Here is a 13195-nt window from a genome sequence, read left to right on the forward strand (position 1 = left end):
ACCTTAACACAACCGCAAATAAAAAAAATAAAAAGTTGTAGCTGTGTAGAAAACATTTCTTGTTCTCCAAAAATTGGAACAGTTGCAGAAAGTATGAACCCAAGATCTATTCCAAAAAAGTCTTGAATACTGATTGGTCTGACCACAATACATGTTTCCACTGTGTAATGGTCCATCCCAGATGCCTTAGAGCCCAAAGAAATTGATGCTGCCTCTGGACAAGGTAAGCATATAGCTTCTTTGATGCACAATAAAGTTGAAAGTGACATTTATAAGTAAGTAAGTAAAGTTTGTTTATATAGCACTATTAGCACTATTTTCCTAGGTTAAATGCACAGAGTGTTTTGCAATAGTCAAAAATCAAATGAAAGCAAAGAATGAAAATAGTCACGTATAAAAACATAAGAGCACAGGAGATCAGAGATAAGACAGAGGGAAGATAAGAGCAAACATTTTAGCATAAAACAAAACAGACATAAAAACATAAAAAAACAAGCCCTTGTCTAATTAAAAGCCCTAAAGGGTCTGTAGCTGCTTTTTAAAAGTTTCAATAGATTCAAGGCAGCGTAAATGCCAGCAAAGTGTTCCGCAGTCTGGGGGCCACTGCTTTAAAAGCCCTGTCCCCTCAAGACTTAAAATCGGTCCGTGGACCCACTAGGAGTCTTTGACCAGCTGACCTCAGACTGCGAGAAGAGGTGTAGATATCTAAGAGATCAGCAACTCGTCTGGACAGACGAGCCTAATTTACCAAGGTGTTTCTCAATGTCAGGGATGCAGCTGTCAGGGGCAACAATAAGGGTTTCTGTTGTTTCTGCATTTATCTGTAAATAGTTGTTACATAGCCACTGTTTAATGCTTGCTAAGCATTTCATCAGAGATGACAACTTAAGATAGTCATTAGGCTTCAAAGAACAATACAGCTGTACATCATCAGCATAGAATTAATTTGAAATGTCAGGGTACTGCAGGATTATCAGTCCTGGACAGTGGTGTAATGGTCCCTGGAGAAGTGGGTATACTCTCAATTTTACCCCTTTTTTTAAGAAGTCCAGAAGAAACACGAGATGCTTCCATGTGAACGAGTAAGAGGCGGGATGCTGGCCGGATTCACTCACCGAGCCAACTAGCGGCGATGTTCCTGAAGCTTCATAACAAGTAACTTAAATTTCTGCTCGCAAATCAATGCAAAAAAAAATAAAAATAGACAGAATAACGGCTCGTAACTCAAAAAACTCGTATGTAGGGACACTCGTAGCTCAAGGTATCACTTCTTTGTGCTACATAGCTGCATGCTAACGTGACGTTAGCCTTTCATAACTTTAGCCTACTCGTGCAGTGTAACAATTGGCAGCAAAATGTCTTCTTTAAATGTGCAGTGTCTTTAAAAAACAATGACTCACTTGGAAATCACATTAAAACTTAACTCAAAATGAGGTATTCCACGAAAGTAGGTTCACGCCGACAGTAGACATGCCTGTCAATCAACTGGAGTGGCACCTGAGGTGTCCAATCAGGTTCCAGAGGTGGCCAGCACATCTCCCGCCCCACTGCCTCTGATTATCTCACCAGTCCTCGTGCCTAAAATTAACCGGTGTAATCAGTGAAGGCACTGGCAGCAAATACTGGCCGCATCAGGGGGGATTCAGAAGTGGGTAAACCCGCGTATACCCTGGACTACACCACTGGTACTGGAGGTAGAACGTAAAGAAACAGGATAGGTTCTAGGACTGAACCTTGAGGTACACCACACATCAGGTTTGTAGGTTCTGACATGATCTGATTTGCAAAAAACACTGAAGCTTCTGCCAGAAGGTTACGAATGAAACCATCTTAAAGCCAGGTCAGATATACCGATCACATCACAAAGCCTGTTGATCAAAATGATTATGATCAACAGTGTCAAAGGCAGATGTTAGGTCTCATAAAACCAGAACAGTGAAATTCCTGGAGTCGGCTGAGATCATAATGTCACCTGAGACTTTAAGCAGATGCTGTTTACGGAAACCAAACCAAAAAAAAAAAAAAATCTGATTTCCGATATTAAAGGGAGTTTGGAAATAGGTCTGTAGTTTTTGGGCTGGGAGGGATCCAAACTGCACTTTTTCAACAGCGGTTCAACAACAGTATGTTTAAGTGAGCTGGGGACCACACCTCCAAAATACAGGGGCCAATACAGCAAAAAAAAACTTTTTGTGAATGTAACTCAGTATTGTAGTGCTTGAAAAAGGTTTCCCACAGTAATCCCTTGTTCATGTGGTTCTATCAGCTATTGATGAATGACATTTCTTGTTGCAGTGCCATCTGAGGGATCAGCGATCATGGGTGTCCAGCTTTATGAACTGAATTTTTTTAATGATATTCTGAAGACTAGAAGGAAAAAATATGCAAGTCCCTTCAATATTTCTTTGAGAAACATTGTTTGTAAACTTTTCAATGGGTTTTTGACATATTTCTTGACAAACTAGAGATCCTGTACTCATGCACTCTTTTCAAACATGAACACTGGAGTGGTTACCAAGAGGGTGTGAATAGTTTGATTCTATCTTTTTCCGTCGTTACTGTTCACACAAGCACATCACAGCAGGAGGCTTTCCACTGTAGATACACTCTACCGGGAAATGTCGGAGGGGGGTGGATGTCTCGAGTTCATAGGGAGGCAGCATGTGATTAAGAAATTACACTGGGAAAATCACTGCGTTTGAAAATGTTTGCTGATACAGTCGTACATTGTCTCATCTGCAGATGTTCCAGAGTTTTTACAAAGGGGCTGGCTGTAAAATGTCACAGACATTTGCATTATCACGTAGCATTGTTCTGAAACATCTCTAGAACTTTTCAGTAGTGCGTGTGAAAGCGGCTCCAGACTCAGCTTTTTCTGGTTGCTGCTTATAGATAGATAGATAGATAGATAGATAGATAGATAGATAGATAGATACTTTATTCATCCCAATTTGGGAAATTGTTTTGTTGCAGCAGCATACAGTAAAATATATGAAAACAATTAAAGTAAAAACAAGCAAATAGAATAGAATAAAATAAATATAACATAAAATAAAATAAAAATAGTGAATAAACATTCGCTATATACAAATGTATATATATGTGCCAAATCGTGATTAAAATCACTTGTCGGCATCACCTGTTTGGATTGAAATAATAATTTCTCTTTATTTTCTCTTTTAGTCTGTCACTGCTCCCATTCCAGTGGAAAAACATTGGATGTATATCAATGACTGAAGCTTAACTGATGAGAAAAATCTAACAATATAATCAGTAATTATAAGGAATACGATTTTTTTTTTAAATGTTACATTTCTATACTGTACCATTATTTCATGATATAGGGAATTTGATTTTTACAAGGTTTTCTTTTCCGTTCTCACCCTGCATGTATGAAACTAACTTATCTAGCTTTAAAATGTTTGAACAACTCTTCTGACCTTCTTACAGATCAGAACATGATCTCCATACTCCCCCTGTCCATCTAACTTACCAATGAGAAACCTGAAAGAACTGATGCACCTTAAATGGCATTATGTAGTTGCATCTGTGTCTGTTATGTTTTAAAAAAATAAAGCTTTTAGAGAGCTTCCACCACCAAAAAAAAAGTGAAATCCCACAATTGATTTCTCGCTTAATATCAAACGTTACTCTTTATATTGTGAAGGCATAAACAAAAGCCAAGGTATCTAAAGTAAGGGGTCAGTCCTGCTGAGAAACCCAAGAGAAACCGTGACCATGCAGGACAGTTTTCCCTTCTGATGGAGAGGAGGCGATATGGACACTCACGTGATTAATATTCGTCTGTCATGCCAGGTTTGAGCTGTGTCAAGCTTACCGTATCTAATGTGGACAAGACCGGAAGTTAGCGGTATTGATTTGAAAATAAAACTCTAGTTTTAAGCGCTGCCAACCTGATAGACGAACTAGAATTACTTTTTAAAAAAAAGATAGAGCTGGAAGATATATTTGTGCTGCCAAAAACCTAAGCATGTGGCACCTTAATCAGATTGGAATTAGGTTTGATTTCCGAGACACTTACACGTTGGAATTTGGATTTCTTGGCAAGAGATAGATAGATAGATAGATAGATAGATAGATAGATAGATAGATAGATAGATAGATAGATGGATAGATAGATGAATACTTTATTCATCCCAATTTGGGAAATTGTTTTGTTGCAGCAGCATACAGTAAAAGATATGAAAACAATTAAAGTAAAAACAAGCAAATAGAATAGAATAAAATAAATATAGCCTCTGCCTTTAATTAATTAATTCATAAATCATTCAATTTGATTAATCAGTTAATTCATTTCCCATACCTGTTTCATCCTATTCAGTCACAGGGAGCTTGTATCTTAAATACATTGGGGGAAAAAAGTGGAGCACACCCTGGATCACCAGTCCATCGCAGGGCCGCACTGATGAGACAAACAACCGCGCCCGCACACTTGCGTCCTTCAGTCAATTTAGAGCCACCAATCAACGTTTATGACGTTTTATTTATTTATTTATTTTCAGACCACCATGCAGCCACAACGGCCTTTTTCATATCGCTTTTTTCTAACTGATGCTTTCATCTGGCTTCAGTACAAATATTTGCGCTGCAGTCACAGAAAGTTGTGTTTATCGTTCTGATTATTATTATTGCTGATACTACTAGACATAGAAAAAAAACCCCACTAAGCCAACTAATTTATTTTTAACATAAAATAAAAAAAATATTCACCATGGCCATGGTTACGCACGACGTTTTTATTTTGAAAGAAATCCCCGGATGTGGCTTTTGGTTTTGCAGATGTGCGAATGACCGCGAGCTGCGGCGTTTGGACGTGTTCAGGTGCGCGTGTCCAGTTTGGAGCGGACTTGGACACCTTTACCGGAGCTGCTGTGTGAACGCAGCGTCCTCCTGAGTTCCGTATCCCGCAGAAACTTCTCAGAAATTCGCGATCAAGTCGGTTTCTTTGGAATCAAAACTGTAAAACGGGGGAGTTCTCTGGACTTGGCGCTGTTTCAGACTCTCCGGTGAGCAGCGCTTGAGATGCCCCGCTTCGGCTCTCTGTTTTAACATCATAAAGTACACAAGGAGACAAGACACTAGCGGAGTTGTCAGTTTGTTTCTTTGGTCTTTTAAATGCAGAGTAATGATTCCCAGCTGACTGTCGCAACGCGCTGCGGTAGGTGAACCACTGGAAGAAGAAAAAAAACGGGTCTTTGCAGTCAAGCCGGACCTTTAGGGGATTGATTCAGCTCATTCAGATCACTGATTATCACTCAGAATGTATTTCCACTTTCTCGTCTCTGCTGTTGATTCTTAGAGAAAGCCCAGAAGTCGGTGACCGCTGAACCAGAGCCGCGCGGATCCGGCGGACGCCTTTTCCTCTCCTCTGGTGTGTCCAGGATCTGCGCGAGAAATTCATTTTTTTTTCAAAATCTTTAACTGGAGCGTGACAAACCGAACTGACAATTAATATATATATATATATTTCTGAGTGATTGATTCTAGCTCTGTTAAGAGAGCGCGCGGGCTTAGCGCGCGCCATCTCTCCACTCATGTCAACTGATTGATCATTTTTTGGACGCATTCACCGGGTTTCGCGCAAGGACGCGGAGCCGTTTCTGGAGCGCAGTGTTTCATCGCTCCAAAGTTCCCCGGTTCGGATCAGGATACTTGGAACTTTCTCTGTCGCCTTTCTCTGGGGAGGGGGGACAACACTCCCTGTCACTTCTGGCCGGATAAGACGTGGTTTGGCCGTGCCTTGGTGCTGGCTCTGGGAAGATCTTAGCTGGGTCGTAACATTTTTGGAAGACCTCGACAGCGTTTTACGCGCACATACGTGTGCAGAGACATATCTCTCTATTGCGCATCATCCAACTTAGAACCCGCGAAGAACTGCAACGGCATCGTGTTGAGGCTTGTGCCCGCACAGAGATTTATTTTCCTTCGGCTAACTACTGGAACAACTGGGATTTAACGTCCGCCGCTGGGATTTCTACCATGTCAGGTGTACGGGATTTCAGATGGACTCCCTTCATCTGTGTGGCGGCGCTTTCATGTGGTGAGTGACCCCCCCCCCACTCTCCTTCTTCTCCCGTCCTGCCCCCACCCTCCAGCAGGGTTTCAGTATCATAACTGTGTTGCACAGAACGTGATGGTGCTAATTGTGTAACGTGAAGCTGCGGGGGTAGCGGCTGCTGTGATTGGTCATCTTGCACGATGACCCCCCCACCTATACACACACACTCAAGACGCAAAAGCCAACATAATGCAGTTATACATTTTACAGGAGGCAGTGCAAAATGTCTGAGCCCGCGTTTGGCTTTTTTAATTCCTTTTAAGGTAACACTTTAGTTCAAAATCAAGAATATTAGAGACACTACAGGTTGCCACAAGAATGTGGAGTCTGCACCACATGAGATAACCATCATCATGGCAATATAATTGGAATGATTAGCTTATCTGATACAGATAAACGCTTACCTTTGAATGAACATCCTCATCACAGGCACACAGAAAAAGCAACAGTTTTAGCAAATTAGGAAATCCAGCAGGCATAGATAAGATTGGAGCTGGAATAGGGATTTACATGCTGCACAGTCTGGAGAACCACTGGCTGACAACTTTACGCAGCTGTCAACCATCTCCTTTTGATTTCCTCTTCAGTGTGTGCTTAGAGGCCTCTCTTTTAAGTGAGAGGGCTCTGAAATGACAGATAAACAAACACACACACCCCAGTGTGTCCCACACTGACTGACACATGCTCAGCAAAGTGTGTGAAATCCATCAGCAACATCTCAAAGATGGTTTTCTGACATGTTTCACTGACCTGGACTCTTAAAAAAAAACACTAATCCCCCTTAATATGCCACACCGTTTTTTTTTTTTTAAATGATGCTGCAACACAGTACAGTTTATTGCACTGAGCAAGAAGTGCCATTGCAATGCTTGGATTAGGCGCAATGCTGCGAGGCATACTGAGCAGTCGCACCTCACAGCACAGTCTGAGTTTATTATTTCTCAGTTGCATTTTAAAGAGGTTAACTTGTAGAGTCAGAATAAGGTTGCTTCCCATAAATTAGCTGCATGGAGGCAGGGTGCAAATTGATCCCAATATTTACTGCATAACCACCTTTTGCATCCAATAGTATAAAACACTTTGCACAATATTTCCTCTCCTACTTATTATAATTATTATTATTTTTTTTTTACTGCTTCAATTCCATTACGGCACAAAAGAAACGCCTACGTGTGCACTAAAGCATATACTTTCCTTGATGGCTTCACCAAGGCCGTGAAGCTTGCGTGCTGCAATAATCTGCCTACACAAATCCCTCTAACGCCCGTGGTCAGCTTTGGTAAGCGCAGGGAGACCCACCTTCCCGGACAGTGGAGGTGATGCTGTCAAATGGAAACGCAGTCACAGATTTGGAGCATTGGATGACTCTGAGAATGCCTTGGCCCCCCCAGGGACCTCAAGTTTTCTCTCTCACTCGTGCACAGCTGTTGCTCCACCCACCCTGCCACTCATAGCCTTTCTCCACCTCTGTCACACTCATTTGCTAAGTAAACAATTTGCAAGTTGCACCCCAAGAGAAGTGCAGTACACGTGCTGAATGAAGAGCAAAGCAAACAGATCCCCAGGCGTGAAAAAGAAATTCTGCCGACTTTATGGCCGCTCTGGGGGAAAATATACACAATACTGATCCCATTATTACTCATTCTTTTCAACTTAAATTCATATGTACAGTTTCTGCTGACATTTAATGTTGTAAATGAACAAAATATGAAGTTTTTTTCCCCGTTTGAGCTGATCTACTAAAAGTCTCACAGGGATTTGTTATGGAGATGGAATTATATGTGTTGCTCTGCAGAGGGATTGTCAATTATTTGTCTCCACCATTCCTGTCCACATGAAGGAAGGAGGTCAGGGGCAGAGCAGCATTCTTAGGGCTGAAAGGAATGAAGAGGTTTTGCTCAAGGACACTTTAGCCTGGCATGCATGCAGATAAGCACGTTTCAAATGAGGGTTTTTGGTTGGTCTTTGTGATGTTATGTTGATTTAATTTAGAATTGAAGTCTAATCTTGGGTTGAGTGTTGTTTTGATGATGCTAATGCTTGGAGGGTTTGGGTGGGAAAATAATGTCTTTTGACAACTTTTTTTTGTTAAAAATTCTTATCAAGACTCAAGCAGCCAAAGAAGAATGTTGCTTAGTTTACGTTTTCCCATGTAATGTCGTTCAGCTGGACTATGTTTGATGGGATTGTAGTTCATATTGTGGCTCCCTCATAGTTTCCTTAAACCCCTGAAACAGTGTAATGGGTTGCAGATATATGTATATGAATCTAGCTATCTTGTCAGTGAAGGCATTTTTATAAACTTTTAGAAAGAACCTGCTGTAGGTGATTGTGCTGAACAGCAGGCAGTCGGATGACACTGAACACCCACGGTTGACTCTTATTATTTGTGGCAGTCTCATTTGGGGGGCAGGCTAGCCGGTGAGTCCGCTGAATAATTTCTGTTGTAGATAAAGACAAAGTAAACAAACCTAAACCACAGCCCCCTCTGCTCAGTCGCAGTGCAAACTGCTTTTAGTGGCCTGAAGTACTTACAGACTGAAATGATTTGATTCAAACAGGTTACTAACATTTGAAGTTTACTTCCTTTTGATGTTTAAACTTTTGAGAAACAGTGAGAGCCCTACACATTTCAGATTTGGTTGTTTAGAATACATTAACAACAACACCAACAAAAAAAAATCTAATTGATATGATGTTGTGTCGATGAGACATCCAGCTGTCCACATGCGTGCAAAAGAATCTGATTAATGCATTCTGGGTCAGCGCACTTGAAACAAAAAACCATCCCTGCTGTTGTGGTCAAATGAATGCACTTACATGAAATTAAACATTAACCTTCAGGCAGTGAAGCAGAGAATGTTTACTAGGGCTGTAAGTAATGATTAGTTTTATTAGAGATAATTGTGTTTATTTCTTTCCTGATGCATCGAATTAATGAAATGTTAAACAACAAATTCTGTTCTTCAGGCTCTCACTGTTGCCTTCAGTTTGATATTTCTGTACATCCAAAAAGTCCAGAAAAAGATAGACGGTTAACCGGTGTGTCGAAGGTGAAGCAAAATAACAAATCTTCCTATTGTGAGAATGACTGGAAACCTCTGGTCTATCACCACTCTGCATGTAAAATGAATCTGTTTGGTTTACCACTCCCGATTGAACTACAAACTGGATGACAGCCATGGAGACTATATTGCGGTTCATTTAGGTAAATGGACTGAAGGGATTGTGTAGCACTGGACTAGGTGTGACTGATGTAGTGACTAAGCACCGCTGAATGCTCGGGACTGCGTCTGCAGTCAGCTGACCTGAGGAGCAGTGTTTGCCCAGTCATGACTTGGATGTAGCTGGAAGCCTTCCCAGCACCAGCCTCTCTCTGAGAGGACACACTGGACAAAGAGCCAGTGTGACACAGCATCTCTCATGTTTAAGTCTAATTGATTTACATGTGGTGAAATGAAGTCTTTGCTGTGTGTGGTGGTTTTCTGTTTCCCCCTGCCTCTGTATATGAAAAAAAAAACCCACGGCTCTGTGGGTTGTAGTAACCTGGCTGCATGTTTGTATTCATCAATGCCTCCTGACTGCAAATGAGCCAGCGTTTGCTATTTAGTTATTCTGTCTTAACAGCATCAATGTCAAGATGCTGAACTGCTGGTTGTGCACCACTTCTGTTTCTGTTTGCACACATGAAGCGTATTGTTTTTATATTTAGCCATCACCTCTCTGTCTGTGTTTGTTTTTTGTTTTTTTTTGGCATTTGTTGCCAGCCACCATCAGAAAAAGCTAAACCCTTGAAGAATATGTCCAACTGCTGCGAGTTTGAGTGTGTGTGTGTGTGTCTAATCTCTTTTAGGAATTTGTTTTTGATGACAGATGGACTCTGAGAACAGAGAGGCAAACAAATAGCAGTAAGACAAAGAAGCTGGCTGCTTGTTTTACTTGCAGTCTTGTCCTGTATTTACAGTCAGACGTTTTCCAGATGGGCCCATCATTCAAAAAATAGCAACAAGACAAAACTAGACCACCTTTTAATTGCAAAAACTGTCTGAAATGTTGAAGCCCAGCAATGCTTGAATCCTTTTCGACACTCTGGGCGGATTTATTGCTGCAGGTTCTCTCTTCTGAGGCATTGTGGCTCTGGAGTGGCTGTTGGCTCGTGAATTCCAATGATGTCATCCTTTATCAGTGGTGAAAGGAACCTTTTGTGAAGCACCAATTGCTAAAGATTTAGCGTGATAGGCAAGACCTCTACAATGGGCTTGTAGGGCTTCTTGAGAGTTGCCTGAATTAGTGCACATTTGTTTCCAATGCATGGCAGAGCTTCCAGCCAGTGGTTTCATGCTTGAAATCCTGAAAGCAGGCATCTTCTTTGTTGTTGTTTTTCTTTCTGCTTTTTGCCAGGGGTGAATGCCTCACTAGCAGTCTGTTTACTCTGTTGAGCATACCCCCAAACATAATAATATTTTGCATTATTTTTGTTTTGCAATTTGAGCTTCTTTTGAAGAAACTAAAACCGATGTCATATTTTGGCTAATTTTCTTGAATGTAGAATTTACTGTTTCAAATATTGACGATAAAAGCTGATGTTTTTGAAGAGTTATATTTGCTCTAACTTTCACAATGTCTTGACAGTTGCTTGTTCATGGTATCGGGGGGGGGGAAACCCCCCCAGTTTTTTTGTTAAATTAAATGTTATATAAAGGGATTTTCACAAGACTGCTTCTGTAGGTTTATTTGTGAAAAGATAGTCTCGGCAGTTTGGTCTTACAAAAGGAGAGTGGTGTTGAAAAGTGGAGCCTCGCAGTGAGCCGTGTTGCTCTTTCTCAGGTTTATGTGTGTACAAGAAATGTAAGAAGTGGCAGAGACCCACAAACTCATGGTAGCAGTCAGTTACTGAGGATGGGGAGATTGGCACTATGTAGCTCTCCAATGGTCCCTCTCAATGGAGCCTTTTCAGATGCAGACTCCTAATGGAGCAGGAAGTGCATTATCTAGGTAAGAAGAGCATCGACTGGAAGTGGACTTACTTTCACCCAATCAAATCTCCATAAAAAGTGCTCAAGGTTACACGACAAAGCTTCTCTGTACAAATACTATCCAACCCAAAATCCATTCAGCACACCCCACACTATCTAGGCTTCTCATTTTCAGTATTCCACTTTTTAGACGGTCCCTGTGTACTCGTCTCACAGCTGGATGCTCACAGTTTGTGTTTCGACAATCTTTCGCATTTGAGTGATCAATCACTCAAGAAACGTGATTGATGGGAAATTCAAATACCAATTTGTGAATATCTTTCACTTGGTTGCAGGTTAGGCTTAGGTTGGGTGTATGCATGGTTCTCTTCTTGTCAGTGTCACTAAGAGCGAGACATTAACCATTATGTGGCTTATAATTGGATATATGAGACTGATCATCTGGGTACTGGTTTTGACCAATCAAACTTAAAACCAGTTAGTACAGGTTGATTTTTTTTTTTTTTTCTTTTTTACTTGTGCATTTCTGTCTAAGCAATAGATCTGCTGCACATCAGCCACACAACTCTGTCGTGGATGTTTTTTTTATTTGAACAGTTTCCCTATCCATAATGAGCCCAATCTGCTCATTCTCTGTAAAGCATTGTGTCAGACGTTGTTCTTTTGTTGTTCATTCGGTTTCCTCTCCGGAAATACTTGAAAGACATAATCCGCCACCTGCTTGGCTTTCACTGCCTCGCGTGCGGTGACGTCGGACAAGATAATTAGACGGCACAGGCTAATTATTCATTTGAAATGGCAGGTGATCAGTGTGATGTTGCATAATGCGCACACAGCAGATGCAGAGACACGTCGAGTTTGACGAAAGTTATTTTCACCTTGCAACTTTCATTTTCCAAAAGTTTCTAAACTCTCGGGTTTGAAGTGTTGTTTTTAAAATCTGCTTTTCTACACCAGATGATTTACCCATGACATTTACACAGAATGTTTTCAGAATGGCAAAGAAATGACTGGTTTACTCAGGGACTGAAGGGGATAGAACACTTTTGGATTTCATGGACATTTACCAAATCCGTTGGTAATCTAAAAAGTTGTGAAAGTATCCCATATAATGCACATTCGGTCTAATCTGGGCTACTTTTGGCATTTACGGCTCAGTTATGGCGTTTGTAAGTGTTACGTGTGCCAGACACGGCTAAAAGCCCTTAAAGCTGGTTTATGACACGGGTTAGGGAAAGTGTTATTAAGGCCGGAAAAAGAAAATGCAGATTTGGGCCATTTAATGTGGAAACCATGGCTGAGTTCAGGGAGCCACACTGGGCCTGACTTAAAGCTGTCCTTCAAGGTTAAACACAGGCCTGAAGAAAAAGACGAGCACCATATTTGGGCCTGGAAAGCAGCGCGTTGTCTTTATTGGACATTAGATCTCATCCTTGGTTTGAAATCTGTTCGCATGCACCTCACACAGATTCCCTTCTTTGCTACCTTTGGTATTGTTATTCAACTTTGGTACATCTAAATTCCACATCATCATTGATTAATAAAAAAAAATGTAAAAAATCAGTTGCATCAGGATGCACTGTAATATATCTGGTCACTGCTACAGAGAAACGGCTGCCTCTTGGAAACATTCTGTAAATGATGTTAGCTCCATTGCCAGTTGGGCTTTATGTAAATGTCTCCCCTGACACACCAAAGGAGGAAGAAGATTCTGAAAGAAGAAAAGGTTGCTCTGAAAGAGCCCTCTTTTGTTTTTCTAAGAAATCTGTGCTCTCCATTTAAAACCGATTAGAACAAAAGTTGTGTGGCATTATGTCAAAGTAGGACAGATGACACTTTGGGAGCCACGATTGTATAATCTTACAGAAGGAGTAGAAGAGTCACATCAGTGCCTTTGAGGACATCATTAACACTTTAAGAAGTTCGCTCCCTCGGCCTGTTGTAGTAGGTCTGCCACGATTAAAAAGGAGCGAACTTCTTCGTCAGAAGAACGGTATTGGGCAGAGGTATCGGGAGGATTTTGGCCCGTACACGCATTCGCCAGTGTCTTAACGATGTCCTCATTGTTTAAAGCTGCAGTCTGCAGGATTTGCTGTTGTCATACGTAAAGTCCTACTTTTTGGCATTTTAAGAGTTTACA

General features: G+C 41.1%; 1 protein-coding gene across 1 annotated transcript in view; it reads left to right on the plus strand.

The window, feature by feature from the left end:
* The first annotated feature begins 4837 nt into the window (after positions 1 to 4837).
* tmem132e (transmembrane protein 132E) overlaps positions 4838 to 13195 on the plus strand; it is a 462444-nt gene continuing 454086 nt past the window's right edge. Inside the window, exons 1-2 of the mRNA XM_075487420.1 lie at positions 4838 to 5179; positions 5321 to 6061. Of these exons, the coding sequence (XP_075343535.1) occupies positions 6001 to 6061 (61 nt within the window). The 5' untranslated portion in view covers positions 4838 to 5179; positions 5321 to 6000. The remainder of the gene's footprint in view (positions 5180 to 5320; positions 6062 to 13195) is intronic.

This window comes from Odontesthes bonariensis, chromosome 16 (assembly GCF_027942865.1).
Source record: "Odontesthes bonariensis isolate fOdoBon6 chromosome 16, fOdoBon6.hap1, whole genome shotgun sequence".
Lineage (NCBI taxonomy): Eukaryota > Metazoa > Chordata > Actinopteri > Atheriniformes > Atherinopsidae > Odontesthes > Odontesthes bonariensis.